Source organism: Fusarium venenatum (genome assembly GCF_020744135.1).
Source record: "Fusarium venenatum strain MPI-CAGE-CH-0201 chromosome Unknown EDB82scaffold_2, whole genome shotgun sequence".
Classification (NCBI taxonomy): domain Eukaryota; kingdom Fungi; phylum Ascomycota; class Sordariomycetes; order Hypocreales; family Nectriaceae; genus Fusarium; species Fusarium venenatum.
In genome coordinates, this window is record NW_027072130.1 from 3,479,324 (window position 1) to 3,496,752 (window position 17,429).

Sequence of the window (17,429 nt, forward strand, 5' to 3'; positions counted from 1 at the left end):
TTGCGTCGAGTTGGCTTCACTTTAACCCATTCTCCTGTTTCTACGCGTTAACATGACCAGATATCGTGTTTGAGTTGGCAAATGACCATACCAGATTGACTCTTTTGAAATGCTGAGAGAGGATTAATTTGGTGGGTTTGCGACGTCAAGCTCAAATTTCCGCTAAGAGCTATGACTTCCAGCTCAATACCTTTAACCGCCACTGTGGTTGACTTTATCTGCCTGTTCACACACGATTTGAAGAGAAAACAGAAACGTTGGCAGGATGGCGTTCTAAAATACCATACATTCAACAAACGGGTGATGGTATATGATGATCGAAGCCACTTCATTGGCGATGCTCATTGGCAGGGAGGTGGCGATCTCGAGCCTGGTGATGAGTTTGAGCTTGATCGCGGCTCTGCCATCGTGCAGGTTTCAGACTGCACCGGAACGCGAGAACAAGATTTAACAGAATTGTTGGATAAACGCGTGAAAGAAGTCGAAAAGAGGCGATCAAATGCTGAGACAAGGACACCGGGATCGATCGCAGGAATTGCTCAAACCCCGAGAAACGACCAGAATACACCCCATTTCCAACTTCGACACCGTCCGCTCAACGATCTGGTTGGGGGTACAAATAGAATCGGGAGAGCTGTCATATCCCCTCATTCACCGTACCAAGTACGCAAGATGGCCGAGAGCCCTGTTCAGCAGCAAGATTCACCTTCAGAGGACACGCGTCCGTCGAAGAGAAGAAGGCAAGAAGAGTCTCCCCCGAGCAAATTGGGGCATGCTCGTGCCCTCTTCGGGACGACATTGACTTTGACACCTTTTTCGTCTTCAGTCTCGACGTCTCGGAGTCAAGCATTACCTGTTAAGACAACCATGAAACCCAAGAACACTTCAATAAGCACAAGGATTGACCTGCAGGACGTTTCTAAAGGAACTGGTACAAGTACAGAACAAACCTGTTCTTCAGATCCTGAAGAGCCGAAGATTCGTGCCCCTCGTCGGACAGCACCTCGCCGAGTGTTCACACAACGAGCTTCGCTTAGAGAACTACTGGCGGGCAATGAGCAGAACTGGAACGGAGAGCATCCTCGGCCGAGAGAGACTATGCCGAAAAACCGTCCACATGTACCAGAAAAAGCAAGACCCTATTCACCACAAAATCAAGACAATGTTGTTTCACTTCTTACACAAACCGAACAATCGGAGTGTCTTGACAATGCAGGTCAAAACCTCCCACGCTTTGCTAGCACTCGGCAAGAAACTGGAGTCGACAAACCGTCCAAGCCCCCGCCCCCCACAACAGTAAACGAAGACATGGAGAATTCAGGCCGAGGTCGAAAGCAGTCAGCAGGGATCAATGACGACGCGTTTCTCAACTGGCTTGCACAGGGCGAAGGTGCATTAGCTGACCACCGAACGCCAGCATCTCCAACAAATTCCCGCCCCCAACGCTTAATGACGTCGGGGAGTGATAAAAGCACAATTCGTCAAAAGACCGTGGAAGAAATGAATCACACGGTAGTCCAAACCCCAATCCAGATCGATGAGGATGAACAATTTCACCCATGCCAAGTTACCCAGGCACTTTCTCGAAACCCTACTCCCAAACCACCCAGGACGAACCAGGCAACTGCTCTGAAGACTCATAGCACTAAGCGATCATTGAACACCGATAGAGGACCACTTCCACAAACTGGAGTAGCTGAACCTCCGCCTTTAAAGCAACCAAGAACTGAACTTCGTATCAGATCGAGGCAGCGCCGTGGGTTACTTATGGTAGCGCAGAACAAGCAAAGTAAGAGAGCAGAATCATCGGGAAGATCGCTCCCATCTTCGTCAGGAACAGGAAGCGACGTGTACACTGCATCCCGTCCCGCTATTCCTACAATTCCATTGCCAGAGGAATCTGAGATGGCCCACGGCAATGCGAAAGGAATTGACCTACCCTCGCCAGGCTCAGTGGTAGTGGAAAAAGTACTGGATGAAGAGTCGAATAAGGACCCAAAGCCATTGCGAGGTTTGGCAGATAAGAAAATCCAGATTGAGGATCACACTTTGGACGATGCTATTTCGGAGAAAGATAGAACCTCAGTGACACCACCTCGGCGCACAAATCCGAGTCAGCGTACACGAGAAAAAGCAGCTCAAGTTGTGCCCAGTGACAATGAAGATAAAATCGCAGCACGCAACTCCCCCTCAGGAGCTGGATATTCTGATAGCCAAGATGAAAACTCATCAACTGATACCAAGCCTACAGGAGAGCGCCAGCCCACAACCAAACCCAATGCCGAGGCGGAAGCAAGTTCCGGTCCTCAGATCACCAAGATGTTGAGAAAGAGTGTGAAGAGCAAGGAGATAATTGGCTTTACCATACCAGTCGAGGACTTTATGCCTACTAATTTCGGCATTGGTGGTTACGGTCAATCGATAACTGCAACGACTGAAAACATGAACACAACAACCGAGAATGCTTCGCAAGGGAGTTATCTCGCACTCAAGAGACCAGGGAACACCACAATTTCAGCACACCCGCAGGAACCATTACGAGAGTCATTGAGAGACAACCAACCACAAAACAAGCCACTACAAGAAAAACAACATCAGGGAGAACAAACGCAGATAGAACAAACTCCACAACAACCTCACATAAAGCAACTACCGCGTGTATCGAATCCTGCCACCAGAGGTAAGAAGGCTGCTCGGAAACAGGACGCGGCCGGGTTGCCACCACAGATTCTGGTTCAACCAGAGCCTTTCCCAGCTTCGTCTCGCATTGCATCTAGGAATTCACTACAAAGACCGAATCCTGTGAGTGACACAGCCCGATCAGAGCTACCAGGATTTTGCAAGCCGAATGGTGGTGCTTGGAGCAGGCATGCGGAAGATTTACTAGGAATGACAAGACCCTCTAAAGCAGCATCTCGATAATGATTTGACGAAATTCCCCAAGTCTCCGGCTCCTACGAGAAAACCCTTTCCTGACGCATGGGTGATTTGACACGCGCTTCTGCAACTGCTCCTTCACCGAAATCTATGAACTGCAAACAACTTGTTGCGATTGGAATGTGGACAACGAGTGCTGCGGAACCAATAAGGTACGCTTCTGTTTTCTGAGTGAGGGTATGATTGAATAAAGTGCAACCAGTATCTGTACGGCATTATGCGGCTCGCCGATAGAGTCACGTCGGCGTACCTCTTTGGTTTTGGCGAGATTTATCAGCACGATGGAGGGATGGCGTTTCGCAAGGGGCATGGACCCCAGCATTTGAGGTTTGAAGTCGTGAATGCGATTAGGTGTGGAGCCTAGGACAGATCCATACGCGATTCCGTTTGGCCATCATACTATATAAGGGACTTAACCCCCCAACTCGTCCCTCTTCACCAGTTCCAAGGACTGACCTGACGACTCACATGGTGTCGATTGAGTGCTACAACGTCTTTCAAGGCCGAGGTAACTAAGCCTAGCCTTTGTGATACAAGGATTCAAGAAACTCTGACTTTAGGTTTGCACATTATTACGTTTGCCTTTCTTATATTCATATACCTTCCTGCATTTCCGCCATTGGGATCCCGCTAGAGTACCATGGTACGAAGATCGGAGCGACGGTTGACAATAATTTAGACCACCTTGGTTTGATACTGTCCAGCTGAGTAACGATCCTGTCGATATTCTGTTTAACAATGTTATGACTTGAAACGAGTCCGACTCTGAATTTGCGTGGATACCACTATTGCAAGCCTTTTGAGGTAGTGAAAAGACTGATGGAGATTGCTCAACAAAACTAGTTCAAGAGTATCTATGCTGTCAAGCTCTTAGACAGAGCCTATGTTGTCTGACACCCCGCTCTGCTTGAGTGTCGTATCGGGGACCATGAAATCTGGGGTTGTGGAAGGTTGACTCATTCTTAGATGCAGGCTTAAAGCATTGACCAACAAGAATGCTCTTCTCTCGCCGAAGTCTAAGCTTTGATGGTGCAGAATGTGGGCTGATATGGCCAATAGAAGCCTTTATCATTGCGGATCCCTTATAAACTCCGAATTATGATTGGCCTGCACTGCAGCTCTGCCTTATGACGCTATACCTTTTTGAGCACGCCGAAAGACTCAATCTCCTGCTCCTCCCACCTGCTGCGCCATGTTTCCAGTTCCCAGGACATCAGAAAAAAATTGGCCATTAGGAGCATAGAAGACAAAATTAGCAAGTCAACATATTCCGTTTAGATCAACCTTCTTAATCTATTTATTCTTACCCCCTCAAGTTTACCGGACAACTTTTCTTTTACCCACTAGCCAGTGCATCTTCAAACCTGGCAGTGAAATACTTCGACGACGCCCTCTCCGTGGCCTCAGGCCTTTTCTCTTATTCTTCTTACTTCCCTCTCTTGCCTTCACAATCACGGCTCATTCTTCATTTGGTAAAGAGTATCTTGAATCGTACCAGTGATTCGTCTACTTTTGCCTTGTATTTGTTGTATCCCTATACGAAGAACACTACAACAAATCTGGCGACAAGCTCGGTATTTCAAGGCTTTGCCTATTTCCCCATCTCATGCTCCATCCCGAGTGGCCTCGAAACACCATAACCTTTGTTTATTCTAGCTCAACAAACACAAATTGCTGCAGCGACGCAAGTTACCATAACTTTGCCATTTCACCTTGGTACTTGCCGACAAGTAATCGCCCCACGTGAGAGTAAGCACGCCGGAGTAAGCAACACTCCGAGTTACACATGCTTGTGTACGGGTTAACTAACAAAGACGCATAGAGCGCGACTCCGCACCGTTTTCCAAGATTCTGTCCTTCCAAGCCAATAACGGAACTTCAAAGCTTGCAATGGCGACTAATTCGAACACTCTCCCTCAAGGGTTCTCTGTTTTTCAACCCGCTCTTGGCGCTCAGCTCCAGTTCTTCCCTGCCATCGGAACCCGGGAGCTCGACGAGCTGGTGAATGCTTACATCCCTGGCCCTGCTTCCACGCAGGAGAAACGTGCCACCGTCTCTCTCGACTACTTTGAGTATGCGCACCTGACTGGACAGACATTCAAGTTCTATCCCGTTTACACACTTTCCGCTTCTGTTGAATCTCCTGCTGGTGCTAGCCCTCTCCAGGACTCTGGTTATGGATCCTTCAACACTAGCCCCGTTACATCCAACTGGGACTGGAGCCATGTGAATACCAGTTCCTCCCGCCGCTCATCTCCCAAGTCCACCGCTAGCCAGCAGCCCGCTGATTTCTCCAACCTGCCTGGAATGAAGATCATGACTAAGGATGGCCGCGATGTGACCAACTCTGCCTCCCGAGGATCCAAGACAAAGGAGCAGAGAGATCACGCACACCTCATGCGAATCATCAAGGCCTGCGAAAGCTGCAAGAAAAAGAAGATCCGCTGCGACCCCAGCCACAAGAAGCGTGGCGTTACCAGCACCGTTGCTCAACCTGCAAAGGTCACCAAGAAGACGAAGACAGTGGCCCCAGAACCAAAGGTTTCTGTCGTTGCCCAGGATGCTTTTGCCGGCCAAATGACAACCCCAGAGCCCGAATTTTCGGTAAATCTCGACAACCTGATTGCCTCAGTCGAGCCAGAAAGCGACGCATGGGAGCAGTTCATTCAATACCCTGCTGCCGATGACAGTTATGACTTCTTCAACGATCCAGAGGGCTACTTCTGCCCGCAGTCCTCCTCCTCCTCTATATCGGACTACTCTACAAAGCCCGATACCCCGACAACAGGAGAGGACCTTCTTCGTCGCCCTCGTGGCACGGCCGATGTAGACATTGGAGACCTGGGTGATTCTGCGGCGCATCTGCCATTCAACCAAGTCGATGTCGATCACGACTATGTGGACTTCAATCTTTACTCTCCCGAATCATTCTTCTCGGAAGATGAACGTATGGTCCCGGTTCAAGTCTCTAAGCAGTCGGTTAGTCGGCCGAAATCACCAGCACCGAACCCGCTACCGCCACGGGACTTCTCGAATGATTTGAGTAGTTGTGGTGACGAGCTAGGTGACGACCAGCTTACTCACATCCTCCTCGAAGGACAGCTTGCTGTTCCCACTTCCGCACCTCAGCATTTCTTTACTAATAGCCAGGTCGGCCGCGAAGACGTCTATGGCGATTCTGGAGCTGGCTTGGAGTATCGCCTTGCCGTCGCGCCAACCGCAAGTCTCGGCTCGGACCTTCTGGGCAAGAGTACTTTATCACAGCATAGCTCGCCAGTCGTTGCATCCACCGCCCAATCCACTGTGAATACTGTGCTATCTACGAATAGTAACGTACGTGCCTCACTTACATATCCATTCCATTCAGAACAGCAACTAACTTGGGAAAAGGTGACAATCAGTCGCGATATTATCGAGGCCCGCGGAATGACGACAACAGGATCATCAGATCACCTACTATCAGAGAATGCAACAACACAAGCAGCTCCTCGCTCAACGGAGATTGTGGCTACACAACAGAACTCCCAAACACTTGCAGCGACGGCCGCACAAGCAGATTCCCAGTTGAGCGAGATTGCTCACACTCTTCCAGTTTGCCAAGCGACAGAGACCGGATCTACAGCTACACGATCAGATCATCACGATGTCATTGCCGAAAGCGAACTCAAGCAATCAGATTCTCGCGATGCAGAGATTCACAATGTGGTGGGAGATATATCCCAACCTTCTCCCACGTCCGCTGCGGTTGATCCTGCGTTGTACTGCCCGACATCGATGATTCGCCAACCAGGCCTGGAGACTCTTGCACCCCTTATGGTGGTGTTGATCGCCTCGGCCGCCTGGTCCTTTGTCTACCAGATGTTTGTTAACAGAGACGAATGCTGCGGGTACTGGGCACGCTCTTCTGCACACAGCCAGAGGAAGGTCTACCAGATGACATCGAAAATTGGAAGGGTTGCCACCAAGCTACAGAGCACGGTTTTGAATAGCACGACACCAGTTGGTCGGATGGTATCGATGGGCAGGACCCTCATCGCTGTGTAACGGCTTATCCTTGGGGCACAACAGGCGGAGTAGATGGAGTGACCGTAGTCCCATGATCGAAGTCACCATAGTGCTTGCACTTTCCCTTGATTATGATCTGATTTTTTAGCATTGAGAGCGAAAGACTGCGTATTTGCGTTGATCCTACTAAGATAGAGCCTTTGCGATAGAGCGAGCATCGGACTGAGTGGGAAAATAATTGAACTGACTTCTAAGTCCTCTTGATCTTTGAGCTATGGTGCATTCCAGCAATTTGACCCCTGAGACCCCTGATAAACTAAACGTATTATTGTCTAGACTACATTACAATGTGTAGAAATCGGGATCAGGAACTGTCGGTGTTATGCTTTTTTATTTATTTATGTAACGTGTTTTGGTGGTGTGCCGCGTGTGAAGTTTACATTGGACTCCCTTCAAGACCGGCAGGAGAAGCGATGCCACTGAATTATTGTTCAATCTAAGCAGACGGATCGCATAAAACCAACACTGGTCCGGTGTTTAATAGAAGTATTCAGTCAGCTTTAGTGAGTATATAGCCCAAGAGAGCACTAATACTTTTGTCTGACCTTGGTACCTATTCTTTGGCGACCTCTATGCCTGCTCGGGTATTAAGCGATACTGTGTCCACAGTAAGTCGCAAGCCCAGTCCGTGCACTGACACCTGTGTGGTCTGTTAGTGCATGTTAGACAGTTTCCTACAACTCGCGTTCCGTTAACTCCTACTCTTGGGGCGGGGCATCCGTTATAGACGGCCATCTAAATATGGCTTAGTGCACAGGAGCAAGTCGTGAAATCTTCTCTCAAAGGCGAGGTAGGACATGCGCATCTAGAACTCTTCTTCCTAAACTCTAGTGATTGTGGTGAGTCTCTGATTCTCGAAAGCTAAAAATTGGCCGCTGGACCTCTAATTTTGAGTTAGTCATTCCTTGACGTTTTCTTGTCAATTAGGGCGACTATTGATTGATCCGATCTCTTCATATACCTTCGAACTCACTCACACGCCTGTTGAGTTGGGGAAAGAATCCTGCGAGCCCATGAAAAATTGTCAAAGCTACGAGAAATTTACATTTACTGGGCATCCGGATCTTCTACTCAATTTAGGATTTAATCAGCCTGGTGGAAGTCGTTGAAAAAGATTAGCCTCTAAATTATTGTTTGCCTACTCAGCTTATTGCTTAACTCCAGTGATTGGACGAAGCGATAAGTCAACCAACAACCAGCTCGTCTTTGTCCCGATCAATAAGCTACACTTATTCACTACTATTGCTCTTGGAAAGGCGCTTATCATCTTGTCGTCTGGTTCACCAATACGACAAAGACGTATCACCTGCGCGTTGATAGGGCCCAGGATATATTGTTCAAGGAGCAGCATAGGGCGCGACATAAAGGAGACTTAAGCTTTTAGCGGTGACTTCTGTATGTATATAAGAACATACTAAGGACACGAAGAAGCATACCTACTGAGAAAGGAGTCGTCGGAAAGAAAGAGGGACACTAAACTGAACTGGAAAGAGTGAAGTGAGGGTATACAAAGTCTCAAAGGTTAGGTACTAATCTTATTACCCAACCCCTTAGTACCTAATACCTCTTAGAGCAGACAGGATGGGAGTTTTCCAGTCACTTGGCCTTTCGCCAGCCAAGAAAGCAGGTGCAAAAGCTATACGCCGTCTCTTTGGTCGAGTGATGCCTGGCGAGGGTGATAGCGTCACTGCCAGTGCCAGCGCAAGTGCCAGCGACACTGACCAAACTGGCAAGGGTAACGCCAGCAACGGAAGCAACCATCGCCAGGAAATTTCCAAAGATAACAACGAGCCTCAGCAAAAAAGAAACCCCGACTCTGCATCGTCGCCTACTGCCCCGAAAAGTCAAACAAATACGACCACAACAGATTATCCCCAACAACAGGAAAATCTTCAAACAGCCACGACACATGCTGCTAATAGCAGTATGCAATCTCTCCAGAATCGACCTACCCAGTATGGGGATGCAGATAAAGAGAACCAGCCCCCCGGCGTATCTCAGCTGTCTGTGTCTCTTGCCCGCCTGGAGCTTCAAGATGACAAATCCATCTCGACTTCTCCCAAGCCGTTCACACCGGTCATCCCTTCCGCACCGATATTCACAGACCCTGCTGTGGTAGCTGAGCGAGCGATGCACATGAAGTTTACTGAAGCAGCCCTTGATATGGTAAGCCTCCTAGCCTCCCCTTTAGGCCCGTTTTCTTCCTCACACTTGGCCCGTTAAAACTCACACAACGTCTGCAGGCACGGCTCGCTCTCCAAACCAACGAAACCCCTGTTGGATGCGTTCTTGTTCACGATGGACGGATTATTGCCCGGGGCATGAATGCGACTAATGTCACTCGAAACGGCACTCGTCATGCCGAGTTCATGGCGCTCGGTGCTTTGCTATCTTACCCCCCAAAGGACGGACCAAGAACGACGTATCTGAAGCCCAAAGCTGAGAACCAGTCCGAGGCGGCTTCTGAGACATCTTCCATTGATTCGGGACCTCCAGATGAAGGCAATGAGGATGGAGCCAAGGGACATCTTTACCCCTACGGACAAAAGTGCCATCCTGATGCGCGAGTAGACAGATCGATCATCAGAGAAAGCATCTTGTACGTCACGGTTGAGCCGTGTGTTATGTGTGCTTCTCTATTGCGCCAGCTCGGCATTAAAAAGGTCTACTTCGGCGCTGTCAACGACAAGTTTGGCGGAACCGGTGGTGTCTTCAGCATCCATGCGAACTCCCTTCCCGTCAGTGCCGATGGGCAGACTGCCAGTGCCCACCCCACCCCGAAACCTGCGCAGCTTCCAGACGGCAGTGGCACTTTGGGTGTCTCATATCCTCCAGGCGGGGGTGATGGCGGAAACATTGAACCTGGTTATGAGATTGAGGGTGGCTGGGGCCGTGATGAAGCTGTTGGCCTACTCCGGCGCTTCTATGTTCAGGAGAATGGACGAGGTAAGTTGCCCATCATCCCGTTTGTCTGTTATCATTCGTTGACTCAGCAGCCCCTGTACCTCGCAAGAAGGAAGGTCGCGCAGCTCGACTGGCCGCTATGCTGGAAGGCGAGGGTAATGAAGAAGAGACTCTAACCCCTGATAATACAACACCGGTGCCAGAGGCTGATTGCGCCGATCTCCCTACTTCCACAGAAACCGTCAAGGAACAGGCCGAGCCGCTGGCAGATCGCACCAATGTCTAGAAGAGCACGGCTGCCGACTCGCGAGAGGGCCACGAGCAACACAACAAATAACGGAGACATTAAACAAGACAGTAAAGAGCACGTCCCATTTAAGCACGTCGTTGATAACTTGAGATGATGCACGTTTTGCATGTGCGAAACTGGCTATTTGATGGACATGATGCAAGCATCTGCTGCATGAAACATGCCTGTTCTGGACTGAACATGTCCAAATATTGCAGTATGATTTGAGCTAAAGCGAGGCATAATGTAAAAAGATGCATTGTATTCAAAATGTCATTATTAGAGATTCTCCCTCAGCTTGCTTGATTTTGGCATGCTACCACGCAAGTAGTGGACTGAGTAACTGTACGGTAAAAAATTAGGTGATGGAGAAAAGGCCTATGTAGTGAAAAACAAGGTCCATAATGGCTTGCAGCATGACAATTATAGAGTGAGACTGTTGAAGAGTTCATGGTACTTCACAATCCAGATGGAATAACTACCTCTGTCAGAGGGCGGAAAGAACGTGGTAACATGAGTAGGGCCTTCTGGGCCATTATGAGAACAACAATAATAATATCAACTTGAGTTAAGGTAGTTTAGGGGGTATCTCTATTTGTTTAGCTAATATATCACGGCGGCGTAGGGGCCTTTGAGTTTCCAGAAGCAAACGTTCTGCTGATGGCTAGACCAGTTGCAGGATAGGACACGATCTTGTCATGTACCCCATACTTCAGGATCTCTAGTCGTATGTCACCTTTCCTGGTGGCACAGACAGTTACTGAACCACCTTCTCCACGGCTTTGCTCGTAGACATCTCGGACAAGAACAAGGCTGATGGCCTTGTTAAGCTAGCGGCTCTCCTTCAAGTCGTGTGGTTCACCTTGCAGTGCATCACCCGTGCCGTACATCACCTTCCTTTGGCGACTCTAGAAACGACGACTCTGGCGTATGTGTTCAACGCACTAGTGACCTACGCTCTTTGATGGGAGAAGCCAAAAGATATTGTTCCTGCATCTTTCGTTGACTGGCCACAAACGACGTCCGCCCAGTTGGCAAAATTTGAAAGTCTAGCGATGGAGAACACATACGATGTCTCTCGACCAGACCAGAAGCAGAGCGATTCTATTGCCTGGTATGTCGTCCCTCGCGACTGTCGAGATGATGAAGTGGGAGTGATGGAGGAACAAGAACAATATCTGGAAGAAAGTTTTTTTTTGAGCGAGTCTGGCAGACACAAGGTTGAGCCAACCGTCACGTTAACTGAGGAAGGCGCAAGTGTTATCACAGAATGGGACGCAAATCTGTACATGACTAGATACTGGCCGCTCCTATGTCTACTTGGGGCATCGTTTGGAGCTATTCATCTAGTTTCGTGGGCAGGATCTTTCCCTTCTCAAACAGAACGATGGCTGTAGCAGATCAGCGCTCTTATATCTTTCAGAACATCTGTTCTCTGTATGCAGTTCAGAAAGATGAGTCTCAGGTGGGAGGGGATACTGACTATCGTCAAGGTTGGAAGCCCGTTGTTGTATCTTGTGAGTAGAGTCGTAATGGCAGTAGAAGCATTCGCGGGTTTGAGAGCTATGGAGCCAGCGACGCACGAGACTTATGCACTTACGAATTACTGGTTTCATCTTATATAGTAGGTAGACATTGGCGGATTACATAAAGAAGTTTGGGCTGACAAATGCTAGCCTTGAATATATACTATTGATACAGATCTTACAGTTACATACGACCAAAGGTAGTGGAAAATACGGGATCCCGTCCGCTCTCCCATAGTCAAGCCACTAACCGGCGGATTAGTAGTTGGGTCGGTGACGACCAGCGAATCCCCGCTGTTGTATGTTTTTTGCTTTTCTTTTAAACACTCACTCTTCTCGGTTTTATAACTCATCGCTCTTCTTTTGCGTCCCCTACTGTGTCTCGCCTATCTAGTATATGACTTGATGTATTGCTAAATAACCAGAATGCATGTTTATATAGGGCCTTTTTTGCAATTCGATCTTCTTCGTTGTTAACGTTGAAGATTATGTCACCTTGGTAGATATGTTTCGTAACCAATAACGTTATCTACCATCCTAACGTTACGCAGTAACCGTTGGCAACTTGATATAGCCAACTATACCTAATATCATCCCAAGGATGGTTTAAAAAACATTTCACTATCTTAAGACGTCAGCACGGAACTGCCCACCAAAGCGAAGTCATGACCATGGACAAACACAATCGGCGCAATGTACTAGTCTCCGGCGCAAATGGTTACATCGGGTTGGCCGTTTGTCGAGCATTTGTCCGTGCTGGCTGGAACACCTATGGCCTCATCCGGAACCCCAGAGTAAAAGAGGAACTTGCCCTCTCTGAGATTATCCCAGTTGTTGGGTCCTTTGCCGACCTTAGCTTTCTGGGTCCTCTTTTCGAACTAGTCAAGACTTTCGATGTGATTGTCAGTTGTACAGAGAAGATCCCCGGTTATGCTACTCATTTCGAAGAAGTCATTGCATGTGTTGAGATACTGGCGAGGCGAAGTAACAGCGAAGGGGTACGGCCTCTCGTGCTGTGGTCATCGGGCTGTAAAGATTATGGCACCACGTCCCTCCACGATGCACCTAATCTGGCTGCTCATGTCGAAGATTCGCCGCTAAATGGACAAGAAATACTGAAAGAGCGTACCATCAACTCAGTCAAGGTCTTCTACTATACCGATCTCTTCGACGCAGCGGTTGTGCGGCCAACATGTGTTTTTGGTTATTCCAGCAGCTATTACGGTGCCATCTTTGACTATGCAGATGCACAGCGAGCAGCTCACTCCCAAGTGCTTCGAATCCCTGGAGATGCGAACAGCATCATGCATGCAACACATGTGGATGATTGCGGCGACGCCTATGTGTCACTCGCGGAGCACAAGGAGCGGGGCGCCGTTGCTGGTCAGTCTTTCAATATCTCTGGCCATCGCTACGAAACGTTGGATGAGATCGCAACATCCGTGGCCAAAGAGTATGGGTTTGAGAAGGGTGTGCGATTCGTGCCGACTAGCGAAGTTGACCCTTCGTTTCCTCAGGGGCTGCATTTTGTCTTTAGCTTTAGTCAATGGGTCAGAAGTGACAAGTTACGGTCGCTCACAGGATGGAAGGACAGGCGCGCTTTGTTCTCGGAAGGGATACATGCACATAGGCTGGCGTATGAAGCGTTCAGAGGTCATGGGCATGCCAACGTTGCTGAGGTACAAAAAAGGATTGAAAGTATTCTGACACAATAGAATCAATGGCGGTCGATTGCTGTCCCTTTGTTAGGTTGACAAGCAAAACAACAAGATATGGTTCGGCTCAAAGCGACTAGACTAGTGTCAAGTTGAATTGCCGGATACAGCGGCTGAAGACCAACTTAGACTACCTAGGTACTTTAGTGTACATACAGTACGTTAGTGACTTTGCAGCGATTCGGCAGTGGTTGTCAGCTCGACTGCCTCCTTGCCTATCAATCCAATGCACCAACAATCAAAGTTTGGTCTAGAGCGGTGCCGAAATTAAGACAAATTAATCGAATCGAACTTGCCGAGTCTCACCCCACCCCACAATGACTTCAGCGCCAGCCATGGAATGTGTGTGAGAGAGGGAGCATCAACAACACATGAACGAACGCATCCGTGGAAGCCGAGGCAACGCTGAACTGGAAGTCTTGTTGACCGTCGATTTGGTACAAGGCGCGGCCATTCTGCAACTTGCACTGTAATTGACCATCGATTCGACATGGCGCTCAATCGCATCAAGTCCCGTGGGCGAGGGCACCTCGTAATTGACGACTACGACGCCAACAATGGACCCTCGAGCAATGTCATTGACGATGGACGCGTTGAAGTTCAGTTTCACGACAACCCTCAAGCGCTGGCCGTTTGGTGCCAGCATTTTAAAGACTCATTCGCAGGCGATACATCATCTTCGGAGCGACTACAGCCCCCCGAGCCTCGTCGAACGAATAGTATCGCGTTTGTACCCGGTGTAGAGAAGCCAGATGAGGGTCCGCGCCTCCATATCGCGATACATATCGTGGGATCGCGCGGTGATGTTCAACCGTTCATACCTATTGCACAACTTCTTATGAAACCACCCTATGGTCACCGAGTACGGATATGCACGCATGCCGCTTTTAAGGAGTTTGTTGAAGCTCAAGGTATAGAGTTCTTCAACATTGGTGGTGATCCCGAGGCCCTGATGGCATACATGGTCAAGAACCCTGGGTTATTACCAAACCGCGACAGCCTCAAAGGGGGAGAGGTCGGGAAGAGACGAAAAGAGATGGCAGAGATCATTTCTGGTACCTGGAGAAGCTGCATCGAAGCTGGCGATGGAATGGGAGAGCCCATAAAAGCTGCTAATGTAGAGTCTGCCGATGATCTGTTCCTGGCCGACGTTATTATTGCTAACCCCCCATCTATGGGCCATATACACTGCGCTCAGAAACTCAGCATTCCCCTGCATATGGTCTTTACAATGCCGTGGTCACCAACTAAATCCTTTCCCCATCCACTGGCTTCAATGAGCTATGGTGATGCCGATGCCAAGGTCGCTAACTATTTGTCCTTCATGATGATGGAATTGCTAACATGGCAAGGGTGAGTAACATACCCGTTCCCGATCGTTCTCGACTCACATGTTCTAGCCTAGGGGACTTGATAAACAAATTTCGTACGCAAACGCTGCATCTTGATCCCGTCAGCCCGCTCTGGGGCTTTCAACTCCTTTCCAGGCTTCGTATTCCGTTCAGTTATCTCTGGTCAGAGACGTTGATACCCAAACCATCTGACTGGGACGACCACCTGAACATTACAGGCTTCTCTTTCCTACCACTTGCCAGCTCTTACACGCCTCCTACAGACCTTGTAAACTTCCTTAACAATGGGCCAACACCAATTTACATTGGGTTTGGATCTATCGTCGTGGACGACCCCCAAGCACTCACGACTATGATCTATGAAGCTATCAAGATTGCCGGCATTCGAGCCATTGTTTCGAAAGGATGGGGGGGTGTTGGTGCTGGAGAAGTCCCCGATAGCGTTTATCTCATTGGAAACTGTCCTCACGACTGGCTGTTCCAGCATGTTGCAGCTGTTGTCCACCATGGCGGTGCTGGCACGACAGCTGCCGGCATAGCGGCTGGTCGACCGACTGTCGTTGTTCCGTTCTTTGGAGACCAGCCCTTCTGGGGTCAGATGATGGCTCGTGCAGGTGCGGGACCAGTAGCAGTTCCATACAAAGATCTCACAGCAGAGATACTGGCCGAGAGTATCACATTTGCCCTTCAACCGCATGTCGTAGCGGTAGCGAAGGAAATGGCGCTGCAGATTGGGGAAGAGGATGGGTCTGGTGGCGCAGCTATGGACATACAGGAGCGTCTGGACATTGATAGCCTCCGTTGCGACCTGAGTCCGGGCAGACTTGCCAGCTGGCTCCATCGTCAGACAGGGGCTCATCTGAGCGGCTTTGCTGTCGGCTGTCTCAGAGATCATGGGTTGATTGAGATGTCAGACATCAAGTTGCTCCGACATAAACACTGGTATGTGGACGAAGGAGCTGAATCTCCCGCTATCGGTGCCATAGCTGCTGTGTCAGGCTTTGCAGCAGCCATAGGCACAGCGACGTCTGACTACAGTGAACGTTTGAGGAACTCTCCGCACTCTAAGACGACAAGGCGCCGTAGCAGCATAGGTTTGCCAAGGGTCCCGGCGGCAGAATATAACACTGTTGATGCCTATTCGCAGTCTCAAAAGGGACCACGAGACGTAAGTCAAGCAGATATGGAAGCACTCGCTCAGAAGATGGCAAGCAAGACACTTTACGGTGCCGAACCGGCTTTCTCAGCTGCACGGTTATGTCGCCCAATCAACGAGGCTCACCAGGGGCGCAAGAAATCATGGAAAGCTCGCGAGAGCGGCAGAAATGGACACGTCTTCTATATCACACGTGTGACAGGCAAATACGCTTGTGATCTTGCTGCGGCGACTGCCAGAGCGCCCGTTGCTTTCTTCTACAATGTTGCCAACGGCTTTCACAACGCACCATCAAACGTCTTTGATGTTGATGTTCGCCGCCGAGACGAAATAACAGGGCTGGGGAGCGGCGTCAAAACCGCAGGGAAGGAATTCTGTTATGGGATCTGGGATGCCTTTAGTGGCATAGTCGTCAAACCATATGAAGACACAAAGAATATGGGCGCCAAGGGTCTTGGAAGAGGCCTGTTGAGAGGCGGCCTTGGTATAATAGGCAATTTGGGCTCTGGTAAGTTATCTCATGTTAAAGATATACTCGTACTGACAAAGACATAGCATGTTTCGGGCTCCCAGGATATACCTTGAAAGGGCTAGAGAAAGAGTTGATGAAACGTTATATGACAAGCCTAAAGGCAGAGATATTATTAATCCGACTTCGGCAAGGTATAGAGGATTGGAGGAAGGCTGCAGAGAGTGAAAAGGAGGAAATAGTCAGGAGGTGGAAAATATTAATATTATAATAAGTCTTATAAGTATAATTTAGCTAGTGCTTTTCTATCTTAAAAAGTTAATATAATTTTAGATTATAGTAATTTTCCTAGTAAATACCTAATATTTTAATAATACAGCTAAATAATAAAAATATTAATAAGACTATAAGGCTTTATAATATAAGATTTTAATAAAAACTTATTATTAAAATAAATCTATAATAATATAATAATCTTTTTTTACTTTTATTTATTAAAATAATTAGCTAAAATAATAAATTAATAGATAAGTAAATAATTATATAAATTAATAATCCTCAGTTTAAAATATAGTTTAAAATTTTAATATCTTAGTATAAGTTTAGTAATAAAACTTTAAGATAATATATTATATAACTAGATTAATTCCTATAGAGCTTTTACCTCTAGGTTAGCCTATATTTTAACTTTCTATACCTCCGAGAGAATCCTATCAACCTTTAGTTAACCCTATATATAGCTTCTATTACTTATAAGGTCTTCTTTATAAATACCCTTATTACTTTAGCCTAGGCTACTTATAACCTAAGGCATTAATACTAGGCCTTATGCCTATAGTTTAATTTAACTTCCTTAAGGAAGGTAATTTTATTATAATATATTTTATTAGGCCTTCTTATAAGCCTTTTCTTAAGGTCCCTTAAATGCTTGAGCTCCTACTTAAGCCATATTACTATCTGGCCTAGCTTATAGGTCTAAAAATGCATTATAGAGAGCAAGAGGAGGTTATAGCTAA

The 17,429-nt window shown here is 48.0% G+C and overlaps 5 protein-coding genes across 5 annotated transcripts; all 5 read left to right on the plus strand.

Moving 5' to 3' along the window:
• Window positions 1-54: 54 nt before the first annotated feature.
• EDB82DRAFT_158818 (uncharacterized protein) lies at window positions 55-2,938 on the plus strand. Its single transcript, XM_025734089.2, has one exon. It carries the CDS (start codon window positions 172-174, stop codon window positions 2,920-2,922), a length of 2,751 nt encoding a protein of 916 aa, XP_025584930.1. The 5' UTR covers window positions 55-171; the 3' UTR covers window positions 2,923-2,938.
• A 1,889-nt stretch (window positions 2,939-4,827) lies between these two features.
• On the plus strand, window positions 4,828-7,470 carry EDB82DRAFT_554714 (uncharacterized protein; the record flags this gene model as incomplete). The annotated part of the gene is made up of 2 exons (XM_025734090.2): window positions 4,828-6,270; window positions 6,328-7,470. The coding sequence occupies 2 exons, from the start codon at window positions 4,828-4,830 to the stop codon at window positions 6,979-6,981; spliced, it is 2,097 nt and encodes a 698-aa protein (XP_025584931.2). The 3' UTR covers window positions 6,982-7,470.
• Window positions 7,471-8,474: 1,004 nt separating this feature from the next.
• On the plus strand, window positions 8,475-10,237 carry EDB82DRAFT_159128 (uncharacterized protein). The gene is made up of 3 exons (XM_025734091.2): window positions 8,475-9,168; window positions 9,246-9,948; window positions 9,999-10,237. The coding sequence occupies exons 1-3, from the start codon at window positions 8,584-8,586 to the stop codon at window positions 10,190-10,192; spliced, it is 1,482 nt and encodes a 493-aa protein (XP_025584932.1). The 5' UTR covers window positions 8,475-8,583; the 3' UTR covers window positions 10,193-10,237.
• A 1,993-nt stretch (window positions 10,238-12,230) lies between these two features.
• EDB82DRAFT_159157 (uncharacterized protein) lies at window positions 12,231-13,617 on the plus strand. Its single transcript, XM_025734093.2, has one exon. The coding sequence runs from the start codon at window positions 12,387-12,389 to the stop codon at window positions 13,434-13,436; it is 1,050 nt and encodes a 349-aa protein (XP_025584934.1). The 5' UTR covers window positions 12,231-12,386; the 3' UTR covers window positions 13,437-13,617.
• Window positions 13,575-16,684, plus strand: EDB82DRAFT_554720 (uncharacterized protein; the record flags this gene model as incomplete). The annotated part of the gene is made up of 3 exons (XM_065609636.1): window positions 13,575-14,789; window positions 14,837-16,452; window positions 16,518-16,684. The coding sequence occupies exons 1-3, from the start codon at window positions 13,927-13,929 to the stop codon at window positions 16,682-16,684; spliced, it is 2,646 nt and encodes an 881-aa protein (XP_065464672.1). The 5' UTR covers window positions 13,575-13,926.
• Window positions 16,685-17,429: the final 745 nt, after the last annotated feature.

Coding starts and splice junctions, on each gene's coding strand:
- EDB82DRAFT_158818 (XM_025734089.2), top strand. CDS start 172: ATGACTTCCAGCTCAATACCTTTAACCGCCACTGTGGTTGACTTTATC.
- EDB82DRAFT_159128 (XM_025734091.2), top strand. CDS start 8,584: ATGGGAGTTTTCCAGTCACTTGGCCTTTCGCCAGCCAAGAAAGCAGGT. Junction 9,169..9,245: donor CTGAAGCAGCCCTTGATATG/GTAAGCCTCCTA, acceptor CAACGTCTGCAG/GCACGGCTCGCTCTCCAAAC. Junction 9,949..9,998: donor TGTTCAGGAGAATGGACGAG/GTAAGTTGCCCA, acceptor TTGACTCAGCAG/CCCCTGTACCTCGCAAGAAG.
- EDB82DRAFT_159157 (XM_025734093.2), top strand. CDS start 12,387: ATGACCATGGACAAACACAATCGGCGCAATGTACTAGTCTCCGGCGCA.